Source organism: Grampus griseus, assembly GCF_964374135.1.
Source record: "Grampus griseus genome assembly, chromosome: 20".
Classification (NCBI taxonomy): domain Eukaryota; kingdom Metazoa; phylum Chordata; class Mammalia; order Artiodactyla; family Delphinidae; genus Grampus; species Grampus griseus.
In genome coordinates this window covers 13436422-13456540 of record NC_139014.1, presented here as the reverse complement: position 1 = coordinate 13456540, position 20119 = coordinate 13436422, and the positions used below count along the sequence as shown (strand labels likewise).

Here is a 20119-nt window from a genome sequence, read left to right as displayed (position 1 = left end):
GCACAATGCACAGGGAGATGAGTCAGGTACACGATGACTAGAAATGAGACGTGTTGATTTTGTCATTAGTGTTCCATATCTGTCCTAAGACTTTCCTCCGAATCAGAAGGGAACTCCCTGAGTGCCAGGCAGGACCACACCAAAGCTATCTAAGAGGAAGAGCTGAAATCAGTTCAGAGTTTTCTGGCAACGCTGCCTTTCTAGAAGGCTTGAGCTACCAAAGAGGCCAGGACGTCCAGGTAAGACAGCAGCCCCCCAGGCCCAAGGAGCCACAGAAGCGACGGGGCAACAGCTTCACCCAATGCACTGCATGATGCTTTGCACATCACTGAAGCCCCATAAGTACTGGTGGCCTTGAGATGAAACCACAGAAGTACCTCCTCTAAGACAAGGGGAGGCCAAGCTTCTCCTCTTGAGCAGGTCCACAGTTATACAGAGAGCATTTCATTTTGTTCTTCTGAAAATTCACAAGTGTGGTTGGCTGCAGAGTGTAATGTAAATGGATGACGTTCAAAAGCTCATCCTTGAGTCCCACCAAGAGTAATTCACATCAGCCTCTCCCCGACTTTAAAGAGACAGCAGCTGCAGAGCCCATGCCTGCAATTAAGCAGCTAAGCATTTGCTAACATTGGGTTAGACTCTGATATCCAAACGAATCCCAAAAGGTGGAAGCAAAAAAAATCTGAACCACATTGGGAGCCCAGTGTGTGTCACGGTAGAATTCATTTTTACCGGGTTTATTTATTATGTCTTAAATCAGCCCTAACCAAGCTGAGGGAAGAGTTTCAAGGTCCATGTGTTACAGCTCAAGGACGAGACTGGGGCCCCAACTCCAAACATATTGTGATTGGCTGAATGTTGCTAAACAACAAAAATAGCCCAGCATCTGTTGTCATTGCAGGGCTGGGACGTTATTTCCAAGGGGGTCACCCAAGTTCCGTCAGCAGCCATTAATAAAATACTAACAGGATACAAATGGGGACTTGCACTAACAGTAAAATAGCAAGTTCGCACTGAGGCACACAATGGATTCTGGTAGGTGGGAGTCATACAGACACATATTCTCTTAAATTTATTCTTAGTCAAGATGAAAAAAAGAGAGGGCTGCATGAAGGCACTTCTGGTTTTGAGAGAAAGGTTCTGTGCAGAGATGAGCTGTCCAAGTTTCAATATGCACTCAGGGAGGATTGATGGAGCATTTTCTTTGTGTTAGACCCCAAAGGTACAAATAAAACACAGCTCCTGCAGAGGGGGGGAGACAGGCTGGGCCCAGGCCTGGCCAAACAGGAAGCCAGAGGTGGCTGCTGCATTTTATAGGCCAGTTATCGTTGGGTGGTTCAGCCTTGTGAGTATTTTGCTGCCCAGATTGATGGCAGAGCTGGGGAGATAGGAGACTACATTGAAATTGAGTGGCAGCCGGGGTTAACCACGGGCCCCAAGCAGTAGGGACTTCATTTTGAGACCCGCAGTAAAGAGTCCAGCAAGATGTGAAAGCAAATTGAATCAACACAAAGACAGATGGAAGTGTCCCAGGTCAGTGTGGACTTAATAAATGTTTGTTGAATGAATGATTGAATGACTCTCTTCCACATGTCACCCCATCTATTGCTCACCTCAGATTCTTTGTAGTAACGTTCTGGAATTTCATCGCAGGCAATATCGATAAAGCACACTTCTCTCTCCAGATCTTTGGCTTCATTGTCAAAAATCTGAAAGAGCACAGCAACAGTATCAAAGGTTAGTGACAGTGGGTGAGATCCTCAAGGTGCCTGCAAGTTGGCCCAATGGTGCCTGAGGCGGAATAACTCCCCACAGAGCATCTTCACATGGCTCAGTGCCCCCGGGGAGAGCTCTACGCTGCCCCCGAATGTGCAAGAATCATGAAAAGGTTTTATTCATCGCTTACATTTTGTCACATCAGAGGCAGGTGTAGCATCAATCACCACTTGGTTAGGGGAAGAAGAAAAACAGGCTGTTTTTAGTAGTTCAAGAGTGAAGAAATAAATCTCTTCCAAAAGTTTCTTCCAAAAAGGAAGTCTGCTGATTTTTGGCAGTTAATCTAAACAGGGGGAGGGAAGAGGCTAAAAAGGTTCTGGGTAGATAGGAGACAAAAAGCAGTAATACAGCCTGAGATTTAGAGAAGAAAAATGTGGGGTTTTTTTTTTCATTACAATGTTTACATATATTTAATATCAGAAATAACACACACTCATTGAAGAAAATACAGATAAACGAAAAAGAAGAAAATAAAGATTGTCCATAATCCCATTACCCACTGTCTTATTCTTGATCATTTAAGAGCATGATTTCCTTGGTACACACAGTGGTAAGAAGATGGAGCTTGAAAAAGTACTGAGATGGCTTCCTGCCAAGCTACGCTTGATTCCACTGGCCCAGAATGTCCAACACTTGCAAAGAAATATGTAAGACAGTGTTTCCCTGGTGGCGCAGTGGTTGAGAGTCTGCCTGCTGATGCAGGGGACGCGGGTTTGTGCCCCGGTCCGGGAAGATCCCACATGCTGCGGAGCGGCTGGGCCCGTGAGCCATGGCCGCTGAGCCTGCGCGTCCGGAGCCTGTGCTCTGCAATGGGAGAGGCCACAACAGTGAGAGGCCCGCGTACCGCAAAAAAAAAAAAAAAGAAATATGTCAGACAGCCACATATATAGATGTACACTCTAGTGGAAAGATTAAGTTCCTCTACTTTTTCCCATTGCCACTTTTTCTGATCTAAAGGGATACACTTCTGAAGGATAGTAAACAGATTAAGTCTGCAAATCACTTGATCCTTGGAGAAAGTCTTAACTGTAGCCCTACCTCTCTGTTTAGCTAATTCCTACAAGGGAATCATCCACTAACACTAGTTAAATCTGACTCTCTAGAAGAGAATGAAATATTTTGAAAGAACAGAGTGGTTGACGCCGAAGAACATTGTCTTGACACAAATTTGGAGCCTATTAATAACACACTCTCCCGCAGGAGAGCATCTGGAGGGCTCTTTACAAGTTGAAACTCCTAGTCCTTTCCAAATGCTTTCTGAATAATATCTGTGCTGATTATTATCTGCCCAGTCTGCTGTTTGCTCTGTCACCAATTTTCTTCTATAATGATTAGATACTGGACTCTTCAGATTTATTCAAGATTAACTCCCCAGTCTGACTTGAGGAGGCCACTGCATTTTCCATAAAGGCAGAGAAAGACTGGTTCCTGGATCAGCTCTGACTCCTTCCATGGCCAGTTGAAGTCAAGAGCTTGGGGACACTCTCAATGTGTTTGGGAGGGACAGGTTGATTGCTTTGAAATGGAATGGAGAGACGGAAGGAAAGTAAGTTCAAGGTTGAGTGGAGAAATAAGTTGTGAAATGAAACACTGGGTCTCAGGGTGTTTGTGTGTTTCTCTCTCTTCCCATGAATCTCTTTTAAAGTGTGTGCAAGAGAAGACATGTGCCTCATTAAGAAAACAAAACAGAAGGGAACACCCCAGAGGCAAATGAGCTGCTAGAGAGTAAATTACAAGAGAAGTTAGAGAGCTTTGACATTTATTGGTGGTAAAATTTATGGGACTGAAAGAAGGGAAAATGAACAGGGGTTAAGGGAGTTATTGACAGATTAGGTGGCTTTTCCTAATTTAATTCAAATACTTTTGGATCATCCATTATCACATTATTACATTATTGCCCTTCTGCTCCAAGTTCACCCTTAAGTCTCTGCTCTGAGATAACAGACTGGACCCTGTAAGAAGTTCTCCTTGACAGCGAGTAGGACACTAAGTCATTTATTAGGGGGACCCTGCAGGAAGAAGGGTGCTTCTCTTCCTGGTTTGAATCTTATTCCTGCTGCAGAATCTGTTGGGGTGGGGGTGGGGGGAGGACGGGGGACATGCGGTGCTGCTCTGTCCCAGCTGCATGCCCGGAGTACACAGTTGCCTGGTGACCTCGGAGTCCTGGCCTTCAACATGGCCCTCCTGATTTAGGCACCATGTGTGCCAGGCCTCGCACTGCCAGTGGTGCCCTGACCCTATATACCTGCCCACCAGTCTCATCTCACCTGAACCCAGAGGGCTGTTTTCTGCTGCCCAGCAACTGTGGACAAGCTCTGGTCCAGGAAACCCAGCAAACTTCTCTGCCATCCAGTGGGCTACAACCACAACTCCTGCAAGGAGGTCTGAACTCCAGCCATGGAGGTGGACCCCTTTCAAGTTTGTTCTTGCTTGCGTCTACTCCCTTAGCCTTTGACTTCTCTTTACATCTTTACGGTTACTCCAATCAAAGTTTAATAATTCCTTATATTACTTACATACTCTTCCTGTTCAAATTACTGTGTGGTTTATGCCTCCCAATTGGGCCCCAACTAATACCTCCACTGCATACAAAACGGCGCCCTTGGCTTTGGGGGCTGCAAAGATAAGAAGGGCTGAGTTCTCTTACCACCAAACCCACCACTTTGCACCAGAAAATATCTCAGATGTAATATGGCAGCCATGACACCATCGCAGATAGGCAGGAATGGTGACACAGATGAAGGCCCACGGAGGTTACACAGTTTGCCCAATGTCACAGAGCAAATCAGCCATGGAAAATCAAATCAAATCCATATCTCCTTCATGTACTCTCTCCATTATATTGCTTTACCTTTCTACTCTGAGTTTTGGGCCCCAAAGCCAATAATTTATGGCATACATTGTCACTGGATACGCTGAAAAATGTAGACACACCACACAGAGAGTGGAGTGTTGGAGAGAAACTCAATCTAAAGCCAAAATTAACTGAAGTGTCTCAGAATTTGACATTGCTAGAAGAAACACTGTAAAAAAAAAAAAAAAAAGAAAGGCTGAGTTCCTGCCCTTAATGAGTTACCATCTAGTGGGAGAGAAAGACTGGGAAGCTACTCCCCAAAATACAAGATGGAAGAAAATATTTGCTACAAAAGAAAGAATATACTGTCAAGCTAGGGAGAGGAGTCATTTATGTTGACTCAACAACTACAAGGTCAGGATAGTATTATTATTTCCAGTTTTCAAATGAGAAAACCAAGGCTCAGAGAAGTAAAAGAGCTGCCTGCAGTCACACAGCCCGTCGGTAGAGAAGCTCTGATTCAGGGCAAGTCTCCAGGCTTCACAACCAGACCCCTCCAGGGATAAAAGGCTGCCTCTTGGCACCCAACCGAGAAGATAAATATCAATCAAGAGTACTTCCTATTTCTTTCCAGAAAGATGAAACTGGACTCTGATTCTCTTCCTGCTACCGAAAAATGTATGTCCTGAGTAGCTATTATTGGGAACTCCCCAACGACTTGGAGCTTTTCTGCTGAGGCTGCAGTAGAATCTACCTAGGTAGCTTTCAGTTCCAACTCTGGACTCCTTCTTCAATATGACACTTAATTCTTGCATCCAAGTCCATGAAATACCAAGCACCTTCACAGTCAACGTTTCAGGGTGAGGACCTGAAAAAAAAAGCTACAAAAAAATCAGTTTGAGGACCTCAACATCTTCTTCAGGCTGGAGATGACAAAGAGTCTTAATTTCCAATAAATAATAAATCTCCCAATGATTAAGAGCCTTTAGGAGATGCTCGTAGGTGCTCAACACATGACTGCTGAATTACCGGAAGACATCAGCTTCTACTTTCCAAAGAAGAACCTATGGCACGAATATTGCTTACTGATTGATCTCAGATTCCTTTCATGAACCCAAGTTCTATTTCTTTGCTGGTAAGCACCCTAACTTTCTATAATCCCCAATATAGGGCTCAACATAGAGTGGAAACCTCGTAGTATTGGCTGATGGATCCCACAATGGGAATCAGGACAGCTGAGTTTGAATTCAGTTATCACCTCTGTGTAACCTTGGGCAGGACCCAGCACCTCTTTTGGGTCTCCATATCCTTATCTGCAGAATAAAAGGCATCATCTAGATGGATGGGTAGCAGGGAGCTGTGAAATATCCTGGAATTGTACCCAACGTTTGAGGAGATGCTTTCTTTCCGGAGAGAGGGTTTGACCACTTTCATCTGATTATCAGGGAGATCTATGGCCCCAGTGTGGCTGAGATCAAGTGACCCACATGACCACTAGAATTCTTTCCAGTTAAAATGTCGGTGATGGTGAGTGACTTGCGGGTCATGTTAGGCTCCTACATCCTGTTCTTTGCCCCTTCACCCACATGCAGCTGACGTGGGTGGTGCACAGAGGGGCTGCAGCAGGGAAACAGGAAGTGGCAGTGGTCACGACGTAGCGTAATCAGAGGCCACAGCGGGGGTAAAACAGCCTCATCTTCATCCTTAGTTTAGGGCATGATCCAGAATTAAGCCAACACTATTACAAACAGAGGATTAGCCAGGCCCCAAAGGAAAACAGCAAGATTAACTATTCATTGGGGCTTCCCCAGTGGCAGCCGCAGCGGCAGCGGCTGCCGGAACTCTGGTCCAACCACCAGCTCTTTGAGGTGGAATGAGATCTGCTGAGATAGTTTAGGATGAGACACATCTTAATGTTGATACATTAAGCCAAAGCTCCACCAGGATCTCACCTGACACAGGTGCTGTGTACCTTCATGCTCTTGGGAGCTTCTTGGGCGGCATTTGTCCCTTTTTGAGATGGGAGTTGGGTTTGGGAGTCAAATATGGTACTTCCCCTATATCCCTTATAATAATGTTCCCATCTGTGGTTATTTATCAGAGACATACCCACCCACGAATCATCTGTAATGGATTTCAGTGCCAATCTGGTTGACTCTTCTGAACTCTACCCCCCAACTACACAATGAACACTCAATAAACAAACTCCTTTTAATATGAACTAAGCAATATTATAATGAGAAGGCAAATCTCCTGAGTAAAAACTATCTTAAAGATTCCAAAATGAAAAGGGAGTAATTTTCCCTTTTTTGTAAAGCACTATGAACATTAAGTATCAAGCATCTTTAAAATCTCCATATACTTTGATCTGGTAAATTTAAGCTTTGAGAATTCATCTTAAGAATATTAAATAAACAAAAAGCTTTATGTACAAAGATTTTCACTGTAACATTAATGTAACAGCAAGAAAAAACAGAGAGAGAGGGGGAAAAAAAAAAAAGCAAACAGTCAAAATATCCCAGTATGGGAGAATGGCCAAGGAAATTATGATAAATCCATTCGATGAACTATTATGTAGCCATTAATAACTCCATTCTTAAAAAAGATTTTCCCAGGAGGGTAAACATGGGCGTGGGTAGGATGGAGAAGGGGACATGCCCCATATTTAATACAGACAGATGCTGAGTCATGTGGTTGTAACTCAGAAGGGAAAGGTACATTGATAAATATGGAATGTGTTTTAATGACGCACTAGATTTCTTCCTTGAACAGGGGTGCCTTTCTAGATTTTATTTAATCTCTCGTTTTGCTTTTAGACGTTTCTGGATTTTGTGATAGCCCAGCCAGGGAGAGCACTGTGTACAGCAGCTTTTCAGAAATCCACAATCCTGGGAATCATGGCTTCTGCAACCCCTTTCTCTATAACAGTAAGTTTGTGGTTTAAGATCCAAGTTTAGATGGGAACTGTCTGTACTTTCTGCGCGATTTTTCCATAAACTCAAAACTGCTCTAAAAAATAAACTCTATTATTAAAAAAAAAAAAATGGGGGGGGGGAAGATCCAAGCTTAGTAGCTGTGTGGATTTTATCTTCCTGCCATCTGTCCAAACTACCAAGGATGCAAGGTAGAGGTGGCTGATTAGTAGGGATTTTGAGAAAAGTCTATTAGTCGTCTCATTTTATGCTTCACATATGATTAAGGGGACAAAGAATCCCAGCTAAGCTGCTGTTCTGCTCTAACTTTTTTTCGCTGTACTTGGGACGTTTCAGGGGGAGGCAACTGACTAACAAAGAATAGGTTCAGCAAGAAGGAACACTGGAAGCAGAATTATTGTTTTAACAATGCTTTCATTTCAGCCCTCTGGATTTGCAAGGTGGACAACTGATTTGGTGCAGGGCAGGGGATACGGGTCCCTGGTTCATACATTCAGCATATGGGGCTAGAGTCGGTTCATGGTTCTATTGATTATTCTCTAACAGTACCATACCTGGTAGGAGAGCCTGAAAAGCACTTATGGCTGGGAAAAAAAATAGTCCAAGTTATTGACAAAGACAACCATCATTTAATTACCCCATCTCTACTGGTATTCCCACCGAGAACATTTTCACGCCTACACAATACAATCGTGACTGTTTCACAAATATGTAAGCTATATGATCCAATCCAAGAATATGCGACTTGTCTTCTCCATCGCCATTATGATAGAGATAAAAAAGGATGGTCTTCTTTGGTCTCTTGAAAAACATTTCTGCTTCTTTCCCACCCCCATCCGCAGAATAGAGTTGGGTAACTTATTTGTTCTGAAGGTGGACCTACTCAACGACAGTGCTCTGAAGAGAAGACACTAGGCTTACAGCAATCAATAAATCAGCAAATACTTATTAAGCATCTGCTATGTGGTCAACACTGTGCCTCTTAAAATGTGTGAGATAAACTCCATTTTCAAGGGGCCTTAGGATTTTGTAGAAGACTTGATTCAATGCAAGATTTAATTAACAGCACCATATAAGATATAATCTGTTACTAAAGTAATAAGTACTAGGGCTTCCCTGGTGGCGCAGTGGTTGAGAGTCCGCCTGCCAATGCAGGGGATACGGGTTCGTGCCCCCGTCCGGGAAGATTCCACATGCCGCGGAGCGGCTGGGCCCATGAGCCATGGCTGCTGAGCCTGCGCGTCTGGAGCCTGTGCTCCGCAACAGGAGAGGCCACAACAGTGAGAGGCCCGCGTACCACAAAAAAAAAAAAAATAATAATAAAAATAAAAAATAAAATAAAGTAATAAGTACTAAAAGGTATGTATCAGACAAGAAGTACTCCAGTCCAAATTCAGCAAGGAGGAATTACATATATATATATTCTTTTTCAGATTCTTTTCTATTATAGGTTATTATAAGATAGTGAATACAGTTCCCTGTGCTATATAGTAGGTCCTTGTTGATTATTTTATATATAGTAGTACGTATATGTTAATCCCAAACTTCTAATTTATCCCTCTCTCCCCTTCCCCTTTGGTAACCATATGTTTGTTTTCTATGAGGAGAGACAAAAGTTTAGAAGTTAACTTTAGGGGCTTCCCTGGTGGTGCAGTGGTTAAGAATCCACCTGCCAATGCAGGGGACACGGGTTCAAGCCCTGGTCTGGGAAGATCTCACATGCCACGGAGCAATTAAGCCCGTGCGCCACAACTACTGAGCCTGCACTCTGGAGCCCGCAAGCTACAACTGCTGAGCCTGCGTGCCTAGGGCCCGTGCTCCGCAACAAGAGAAGCCACCGCAAGGTGAAGCCCGCGCACCGCAATGAAAAGAAGCCCCCTGCTCACTGCAACTAGGGAAAGCTGCGTGCAGCAACGAAGACCCAACGCAGACAAAAAAATAAGTTAAAAAAAAATTAACTTTACACGAAAGCTAGTGCCATCTCGTCATTCACAAAAAATAAAATAACTCAGCACCTTTAGAAAGGTGTTGATCCTTGTTTTTTATTTTGGACTCCCTGCCCCTGAAACAATCTTTTTTAAAATTGATTTTGGGGGGAGTATACAGTTCTATGAATTTTAACACATGTATAGATTCTTGCAACCACAACTACAATTAAGATTCAGAACAGTTTCACCACCCCAAGAAACTAATTTATCATCACAATTTCCCCACACCCCAACCCCTGGCAACCACTCATGCGTCCTCCATTCCTACAGTTTTCGTCTTTTCAAGAACGCCTTACAAATGGAATCATACAGATTTTAACACTTTGAGACTGGCTCTTTTCACTCAGGACCATGCCTTTGAGATTTATCCTGTGGTTGTGCAAATCGAAGCTCATTCCTTTTGCTTACTAAGTAGTATTCCATTGTATGAACGTACAGCAATTTGTTTATTCCCCCATTAAAGTCTAGGGCAATTACGAAGAGAGCTGCTAAAAGCATTTGTGTGTACACAAATTTTCACTTCTTTAGGGTTCATAGCCAGGAGTGGGATGGCTGAGTTATAGGGTATTATGTTGATTCTTCTTTATGAGAAGAGAAATCAATACTCCCGTAGTGAATCGACTAGTGCCTCCCCCAAATTCATGCCCACCGGGAACCTCAGAATATGACCTTATTTGGAAATAGGGCCTTTGCATATATAATTAGTTAAGGATTGCTATGGACTGAATGTTTGTATCCCCTGCCCCTGGCCCCCAAATTCGTATGTTGAAAACAAATGCCCAGTGCAACAGTATTAGGAGATGGGGCCTTTGGAACGTGATTAGGTCATGAGGGTGGAGCCCCCAAGAGTGGGATTAGTACCCTATAAAAAAGACCCCCCCCCAAAAAAGACCCCATAGAGCTCCCTAGACCCTTCTACCATGTGAGGACACAGGGAGAAGTTGGCAGTCTGCAACTCAGAACCCAACCATGCCAGCACCTTGAAGTCAGCCTGTCTTCACCAAGTGTCACGAACAACTTTTTCTTTAACATCAGCCAGTGTTGGAGATTTGTCCTTTTCCTTTCTCCACCCACCTTAAAGCTTGCAGAAAATTCAAAAACAGGCAGGAACCTGATGGTAACAGTAGAGACAGAAGGACAGGAATAACGCAGGGCACTGCTCATCAGTGAAGTTTAAAATAAAAAGCTGCTGATAAACATACCTGGGGCTGAGAACACAGAGAGATATAAGAGGAAAGGATGCCTGGGGAAGGGGCAGGGAGGAGACCTAAGGGTCAAAGGGCATACATAACACAGTAGATATGAATTCACAGTGTGCTCCCTGTGAGGGAAAGAATACTTCTTTCAATTCCCGGATTTGTGTCTAGAAAGAGCGCTGGCAAAAACAGTGGAGGGTTGACAACCATTTCGTGCTGTGACCTGAAGTCCCATGCAGGAAAACAAAGATGAACCCTGATTCATTTGGGTAATCAAAGTGACATGGTGACTGAGGAGAAAAAGATTCGGACTGGCAAAACAGTGTTCTTGTAAGGTGCTCTGATCATGGTAACTAATTAAGAAAGGAACAGAAAAGTACATTAAAACAACCCAGTAGGGTCACAAATGCTATGACTCAATTCATTTACTGAAAAGGCTTTCATGGCACAAAAATGCTTCTAAGTTACGGTTCCCAGGGCAGCTGTAACAAGGCTCTTTTCATAAGCTTGGTCTGATTTCAGCACAGAACAGCCTCGATTCAAATTCTTCCTGTGGCCGCAGCCCCCTTTGGACCCATGGGCTGTGTCATGAGATCAAGCCAACATGTCACATGGGTACATGTGGGTACTGGCTCCTTACACCCAAGAATGTGTATAGTTTCCCTGCAGTATGATCAATAATGCTTCCTAAAGTAAGTCTCAGAAGCCGAGCTTAAAATAGTTTCAATTTCTCCTTGTTCCTTCTGATTTCAATTCACAAGGTGGCCTCTGGGAACTAGAACTGCTGGTTTTCCTGCAAGTTGACGAATGGCTATTTCACCTGGAAATGCTCACGGGCTTGCGACGGGCCAGCCCTCAATAGCCTCAGTGTGTGAGGTTTGCTACGTCAAGGCGACGTTGATTCTGTCCTTCTCGAAAACTTCTTTGAGTCCAAACAATGAATCCTTTGCACAAGAAGTAATGTGCCTGACACCTGTCCTTTTCTTTTCCCTGAGAAGCTACTGACTCAGCCTTAAGGGAAGGGACTAAAATGCTGACGTAGGTGGCTTGCTGAGGCCTGTGCCTGGTGGGGCGGCCACACTGGGAAGTCAAAAAACAACGCGGAGAGTCCTGGAAGAAGGCTGCCAGTAGCCTTACTCTCAGAGGCCACAGAGGTTCCTCCTCTGGTTCACCAAACAAGCGGCCTGAGGTGCTTCAGGGCCTTGTGTCTCCTTCTAGCTCATTCCTGGCGTGCCTCTCTGGGCAACACAATGGAATGGACACCGGCCCAAACCCACTTAGGATTCGTGATAGATTGCATCTACTGTCAGAAAAAACAAAATCAAGGAACAAATGGTTACATTTTCCTGGTAGGTTGTGTTTTGTTTGGTTTTTCCTTTTGTGTGGACTGGTTCTAAATACCTCCCAAGGCAAAGTCGGGGAACTAGGCAAGGCTTCTGGCTGAGCTCCATAGACCTGCCCCAGGCAGCCGACCGGAAGGCTCCAGAAGGAGCTCTCCAGGCGTGGGTAAGACAGACATGGGCCAGGAGATGGGAGGGGGCTGCTTCCTGAGTGCTACCCAAGGTCATGGTGTAATTAGGCCCCCGTTTCTGTTTACTTCTTTATTATGTAAAACAGAGTCAGAAAATTGTAGAGAGAGGAAATATAGTGCAGTGGTGATGAGCCCAGACTGCAGAGTCAGCAGACCTGGGCTCTGCTGCTCGGCTGGGTGACCTGGGGTTGCTACTGAGGACAACTAGACCTCACTTTTCCTCATCTGTAAAGAGCAGTATTAGTTCCTCCCTCATCCGGTAGCAGCGAGGACACGATGACATAAAGCAGTGATGACAAATGGAAATGAAAATGGAGTAATCACAGTTCAGGCGCACAAAAATGAGTCGGGGGGCCATTGAGAATCTGGTCTCAGACACGTCTCTGCACTCTGAAAACTTGAACTTTCTTTGAACTGTACCTGACCCAAGGACACCTCCAGCCATATTCAAAACACCACCTGCCAGCTGCAACCTTATGGTCTCAAGGTCTCCCTTTGTCCCCATGCAACCATTTCAGACCCCAACTAATCCTTACTTAACAAACACCCTTAGTCCTTGCCAGCTCCAATTATAATTCTTGAGGAACAATTCATGTAGCTGACCGTAACCTTGTGTTTTTTTGCCTTCATAAGCCTCCCCCATTTTGTAGTCCAGTGGAACACAATTCAAATGCTTCTTTGAATCTGTGCCTCCCAGGCCACAGTGTTAACAAATATCCAATAAACACCTTTTTATTTCACCTAGGTCTCTGTTTCTGGAATTTTGGTTAATGGAAGGTAAAGCCCACTTCATTTGGACCTGGTTAAAAACTTATGGTTACCAAAGGGAAAACGTTGGGGGGAGGGATAAATCAGGAGCTTGGGATGAACATACACACACTACTATATATGATATTGGTAACCAACAAGGACCTACTGTATAGCACAGGGAACTCTACTCAATATTCTGGGATAACCTATATCAGAAAAGAATCTTAAAAAGAATGGATATATTTATATGTATAACTGAATCACTTTGCTGTACACCTGAAACTAACACAACATTGTAAATCAACTGTATTCCAATGAAATTAAAATTTTTAAAAATCAATGTATTCAAAATTACATTCATCGTCTTCATCGCTACCCCTTTGGGCTCTAAGGTTTGAGCCTACCCTTCCTCTTGTGGTCCAAGGTAGAAACTTGGGTGTCACCCTAGGCTCTTCTTTCTTTTGTATTCTTACATCGGGGCAGGCAGTAAGTCCTATGAATCCCTCTATGTCTACCTCCATATCTCACCAATCCATCTCCCTGACAGACCTTCTATTCTCTATCTCACCTGGACAACTGCAGAATCCTTAATACCCTTTCTCTTGAGATTCTGGTTTCCATCATGCATCCATCCGTCTATCCATCCACCCATTCATCCATCCACCTATATACACCCACCCGTGAGTTTTCTTCCCAATATGCTAGCATGGTTTCTTCACTGCCCCTGGAACATAGTTTATGGTGGAATGGGCCTAGGAGTCAGAATATCTGGGTCTAGGGCTTCCCTGGTGGCGCAGTGGTTGAGAGTCTGCCTGCCGATGCAGGGGACACGGGTTCGTGCCCCGGTCCAGGAAGATCCCACATGCCGCGGAGCAGCGGGGCCCGTGAGCCATGGCCACTGAGCCTGTGCGTCCGGATCCTGTGCTCCGCAACGGAAGAGGCCACAGTGGTGAGAGGCCCGTGTACCTCAAAAAAATAAAAATAAAAATAAAAATCTGGGTCTAATCCTGGTTTCATGAGTTGTGTGTGCCTAGAAACTCCTCCATGCCTCCATTTCATCATCCAGAAGTAAGCAGGACCAGTCAGGGCCAGGTGAGATAACCAGGTGTGAAGGGGCTTTGCAAACTCCAAAATGCTACACAAATGCATGGAATTAGTATACCTGCTTCTACCTGTCAACTCACACTGCCTAGAATTCCTCCTTTCTCTCTTCCTTGCTCCAGGCAGGCCCCACTCACCCCTCTGAGCATCAGGCTTCCTAACAACTCACCCTTTCAACTTTCCACACCCTGGCTCTTGCTCATCCCTTTGCCTTAAAGGCTCTTCCCCACCCTATCTGCCTGGCTCACACCAACTCATCTTTCAAGGTCATGCCAAGCTGTGCCAAGCCCTTCTTGATCACCTTTTAGTAAAGCAACAATGTGTATAATTCATTATGTTGGGTAATATTTGGTTATGGTTAAATCCCTGGCCTCCCAGAAATCCCAATGCATATCTCCCTGATGGACTTGCCAGGGGAAACACTACCTATAGTAAGTGGTTTGTCTCAGCTGTTGCTACGTTGGTTAAATTAGAGGCTTATAAGTCATTAACACTCAAGGAAAGGTTGAACAATTATCTTTCAGCTCCAGGCTTTTGAAATCTCTCCAAGTAAAGCCAAATCAAGCAAGTGGCAACAGACTCATTGTGATTTTTGTTTTAAAAACTATCAAACTGGGGAATCCAGAGGAAATGTTCTGGTTTGGATAGCCGTCTGGACATGGAAGATGAAATAAACTTGACAGGTGACAGCAAAAGTCTTTTATTTCACTGAATTCTGCAAATCAGGACTGGTAGCACCTCAAGGGCTCTAGTAAGAGGATGGCCACTGCTTGGGTCCCATTAAGTGCCCCAGCACTATGAGCCCATGTGGTCCCCAAGGTAGTGGGCAAAAGGCTGTAACAAATGTTATCTCATTCATCTGTGTGTTCTTCAATCTTTTAATGTCTCATATATAATCAAAGCTCAACAGTTAATTTTTTTGTTTTCTTATATTTCGCTGTTTTGGAACTGAACTGTTGCACTAAATACCACCAACTTTGAGTTTTGTTTTGTTTATTTTTTTGCGGTACGTGGGCTCTCATTGTTGTGGCCTCTCCCATTACAGAGCACAGGCTCCGGACGCGCAGGCTTAGCGGCCATGGCCCACGGGCCCAGCCGCTTCGCGGCACGTGGGATCTTCCTGGATCGGGGCACGAACCCGTGTCCCCTGCATCGGCAGGCGGACTCTCAACCACTGCGCCACCAGGGAAGCCCCCAACTTTGAGTTTTAACATTAGCATTTGTTTGCTGGTAGTTGGTTCATTTTGTTGACCGCCAGCAGATGACATCTTGTTAGCCAACAAGTAGTAACAGATGTCAAAGTTTAGAAAAAAAATTGTGCGAGGAAAAAGAAAAATTGAGAAAAATCCCATCCGTGAAATTTCCTTCTTCCTGCAAATTAGGAAAAATAACTGCAAAACTTTAGACGCTGAATCCCTAGGTCAAAGAATAGTTAGAGACTCATGCCTCAAAACCAACGACAGCAAGAGCCTGAGGGGCAACTTAAGAACTTTCCAGCATGTTCTAAATAGCACTTCCTATACTTTAATGTGCACACAAATCACCTGGGGAAACTTGCTAAAATGCAGGTCTGGTTCAGTGGGTCTAGGGTAGGGCCTGAGGTTCTAATAAACCTCCAGGTGATGCTTAAGATTCTATAAACATGTGGTATTTGGGGAATATGTTTGAGGCAGGGAGTATGAAATCAAGAAACTGTAGAGGGAAGTAGTGGTCAGATGGATTCCACCCTGGCAATGGAAGCCACTGTGAAATAATCAAATTTGGGGTCTAAATGGATCCCCTCAGGCAGCTTTGTGGGAGATGGGTTTAGTGAGAGATGGTTCTAGAAAAGAGATAAGCAGTTGAAAAGAAGAAGATAGGATGGACGTGATATTTAGGAGGAAAACCGTCCAAATGGAATTCTCTAGCTCAGCAACTTGGGTACAAAAGGTAAATGGATGGAGGGAATTTGGCCTCTTTTCCCTCAAATCCCATCAGACCCACTTCTGCTCTAAGTGAGTCTGTTAGGGCTCCATCAGCAGTTTGCAGAAGTTAGAGGCCACCTTAGAAGTCCTGCCACTCCTGCTTCGGGATTTTCCCTGTGCTCTCTCCCAGGGGGACTTCAGATCAGGGAGCCACTATTCCTTCTTCAGTCCTAGAACACGTCAGCCTGAACCCTCAGCCCACACAGAGCCCTCACACTGGGCCGCCAACTCCAGCTCTGTGATAAACACAGCTGGGAAAACCAAAGGAGGCCACAGTCTTCTCAAAGGCCAGAAAATAAAACACAGGGAAGACACACATGTTGGGGAAGGGCATTTTGAAAGTCCACCAAGATCCAGTGTCACTTCTATAGAATTTCTACCAAAGATGCCAGTCCGAATCTAATCATGAGAACACAGTTAGGAAATCACAAGAAAAAGGGACATCCCCCAAAATGGCCTGTGCTTTTCAAGATGTCAGTGTCATGAAAGACAGAAAAGTTGAGAAATTGCTTCAGATTAAAGAAGTCCAAAGAAAGTAACAACTAAATGTAACGTATGTGCCTGGATGAAAACACAAATCATGAAGGTTTTTATGGTTGTTCACTATAAAAGACAATTGGCAAAATGTAAATATGACTCTATATCAGATAATAGTATTGTATCAATGTTAAATTTCCAGAATTTAATCACTGCACTGTGGTTACATAAGAGAAGTCCCTGTTCTTAGGACATGCACACTGAAGTCTTTAAGAGTGAAGGGTCATGACGTCTGCAACTTACTCTCAGAGTTCTGGAAAAAATAATAATGTGTTAATATTTAGGGAGAGAGACAAAGCAGATGTAGAAAAATGTTAACCATGGGTGAATCTAGAATCGCTGTGTTATTCTTGCAACTTCTCTGTAGGTCTGACATTTTTTTAAGTTAAAAGTTTAAAAAAAAGTCACAACCAATCAATAGTTTCGCTGCTTTGGAGAAAGCAGCTAAAATGCCAGAAGAAACTGTTAACGGGAAAACCGGGTATGGTGTCCAGTCTCAAGAATTACCTGCAACAAAAAACCTCCACCTGTCTGCAGTGGTCCAGCTCTGAGCAGTGCTTGGTGCGTGCCCTGGAATGGGGCTGGCCGGTCCCATGGCTCTCTTAGAAAATGCTACCTCGGCTCTGCGGCATCATGAAATCCCGGGGCTGGCTCCCTCTCCCGAAATCTCAAAAGGCTGCATCCCACAGGGAGCACCTTGTGAGAAAAAAGCTGTCTTGAAAGAGGTCCTACTGGGCCCTATGACTGACGCTCACCCTTCCGGGGAGCCGCTTCCACAAGCTTCCACCCCCTGCACGTTTCTTTCCTAGAGCTCCTAGAGCTCCGTAGGGCAAGAAGGTAGCAAACCCAATTTTTGCTCAAATGGAGCTTCCTCCAACTCCAAGTGAAAAATGGACCTTGCTGGCCACTATTTCCCTGATGCAGATAACATACCCCATTCTGCACAGGGGCCAACCAAGGACAGCCGAGGGGGTGCCGGTTGCAAGGGTTTCTGCCAAGACCATTTTAAGGTCAAACAACTGCCGAATTTTCAGACAGACAGCAGTTTGTTTCTATGCTTATCTGTATTCGCAGGAGAACCACCTGAAAAAGGGTTGCTAAATAAGTTCTCTTGCACCTTTCCTTTTTTTTTTTTTGGTTCTTTCTTTCTTTTTATTCTTTTTTTTTAATGAAAAGAAAAGAAAAGAAAACGTCTCCTGGCTCAGAGCCTAAAATCTCTTACTTGTGATGCTAATCTCTCCTCCCTGGCTCCAAGCCACTTCTGCTGGCTCCGTGCCTGTTTAATATCGTGGCTGCTGAGAGCAGGTTGTGTCAGCGTTTCCATTATGAAGCTCAGCTTCAAAGATGTTTCTGAGATGGATGTACAGTCTTCCAGGCAAAGGGTCCTTATTCTACACCTGGTCATTCAAGCGTGGGCCAGGGGCCCCCAGCCTGCGTTTACATACCTTTCCTCTTCAGGGCCACTTGGCTGAATATAAGGGTGTTCCTTTGAGCTTTTTAGAAAAGGTGGTTGTCAATGCAATGCTTCATTCTCCAAACATCTCTTTGAAGGCATCCGAATTTGGGTTTGGGTAAAAAAAGGGTCACTTGTCTTAGTAATAAAAAAAAAAAAGAGAGAGAGAGAGAGAAATACCATGTTGGGTGTTTGAGGAAAGAGTGTTTTCCCCCAAGGCTTGATAAAGAAAACATTTTTATCTGTTACTCTCTTCTCTCATTTCTCTCCATCCCATTTTTCATGACTTATGTAAGACTTGTTTACACATTGAAGACTTGTTCAACCAAACTACTGAATAATTCCCTCATTTATCCCCCACCACCCACTGTTCCATTAATTCAGATAGCCAGTTTAGGCAGAAAGCTTCCATCTGATGCCTTCCCACTGAGGTCCACTCTGGCCACAGGATCTGCTTCTTGGCAGCTGAGGTGGAGTGTGGAAAGAACAAAGAACACACAATCAAAAGACTGAGGACCTCAGTTTTGTCTGTTATTAATTGTGTGGCCTTGGGCAATTTATTTAAACATCTCTCAGCAGCAGTGCCCTCATCTGCAAACTGATTATAACCATATCTACCTTGAGATGTTGTGAATGTTGACTGAGATTAATACACAGCACAATGCTCTCAAGTTGAAATGTTAGGTGTCAGGCTTGAGTGCTGGTACCTAACAGGAGCCCTGTGAATGCCAGCTGAATTCACTAGATTTCCTGGTAACTGCAGGAGCCATTTTCCTGTCTGGCGCTGGAGGGGTTTTCCGACCTGGTTTTAAGAGCTGTCGTCCTGCCCATTACTTATTATTTTATTGTCCATTATGACTCCCAGGCACAGCCCATAACAAATACAGGAGTTTACTGTACTACCTTCACTTACCACTAACATAATTGGGAAGGAATGACAGAAATACATGAGCCCACTAATGCAATTTCTCCTAACTAAAATCTTCATTAAGAAAAGTCTGGGAGGTTTTCAGGATGAATGTGCAAAACAGAGGAAAGTCACAACAAACCCAGTGAAGACTCCCCAGTCTCGAGGACAAGGTCTGTCCCCAGGCTGGAAGGCGGCTGCCAGTTGGTAGGTGGCATATATCCAAGGTCTCACCCAGACTATGGAAAATCCATAAACAGTTCAGGACAAAGGCTTTTGCAGAGCTCTCTCTCTGCGTGGCGAGATATGCTGAGTAGTTTTGGCTGTGGGTATTTTGAGATGTCCTTTGGCACTGGATCTCAGCTGAGAAAGGCACGTGGGGACTTAAAAGGTAGGGAGAATAAACTGTTCAGACATTGGGCTCTAGGAATAGAGTTCTCGGTTCAACTCTGTTCCTTCAAGGAGCCCTTTGGTTTATCATTGGCCTCAATTTATTTTTAACTTATTTCCTTTGCCTTTATCTCTGAGGACATTCTCTCTTTCCCACCTAGATCTTCTTTTTCTCAGAATCTGATCATTTTTATCCCCTTCTCCGTGTGCCACCAGCATCCCGCTACTGGCTGAACATCCTCACCTTCTAATCCCAAGGTATCTGATTGGAGCCAGACTCAAGATGACCCAGCTCTGTCCCACCACTCATACTGGCAGATATACAAAAACTGAACACATGGTTGGAAAGCAATTTCCCTGACTCTTCCAGTTGATAAACTTTCCTTATAAGGCTCTAAACCTCTGAGAAAATTCCTACTAATAGAGTTTTTTAACAAGCCAAGAGGACAAAGGATATCATTACCATGACAATTCCTTTTAGGAATATTTGCTGCCCTGCAAAACTTCGAAGGAGAAAAGAAAAGTGTTTTTGGACATTGCTTCTATAACATGGGAGGGACTATTTCCCTTTCCTCACTATGAAAATTTAAACCTTCAACCAGGCTTAAAAAACCCAGGCAGCAGATTCCACATACAGTCTTATAACTCTATTTTTAGAGCCAAAGAGAGCATATTCGTTATATGAGAGTTGGTGCTTTGAGGCTAAACTAACCCAGAATCAAGTTCCAGGTCTGACACTTGCTAGTTCTGATCATGGGCAGACCACTTGCTCTCGTGAAGCCTAAGTTCTCAGCTGTAA

The 20119-nt window shown here is 44.2% G+C and overlaps 1 protein-coding gene across 2 annotated transcripts in view; it reads right to left on the bottom strand.

Annotated features, from left to right (window-relative positions):
• PITPNC1 (phosphatidylinositol transfer protein cytoplasmic 1) overlaps nt 1–20119 on the bottom strand; it is a 255599-nt gene that overhangs the window by 43463 nt on the left and 192017 nt on the right. For both annotated transcript variants that reach the window (XM_082679165.1, XM_082679166.1), the window contains exon 6: nt 1614–1709. In XM_082679165.1, coding sequence (XP_082535291.1) covers nt 1614–1709 — 96 coding nt within the window. The remainder of the gene's footprint in view (nt 1–1613; nt 1710–20119) is intronic.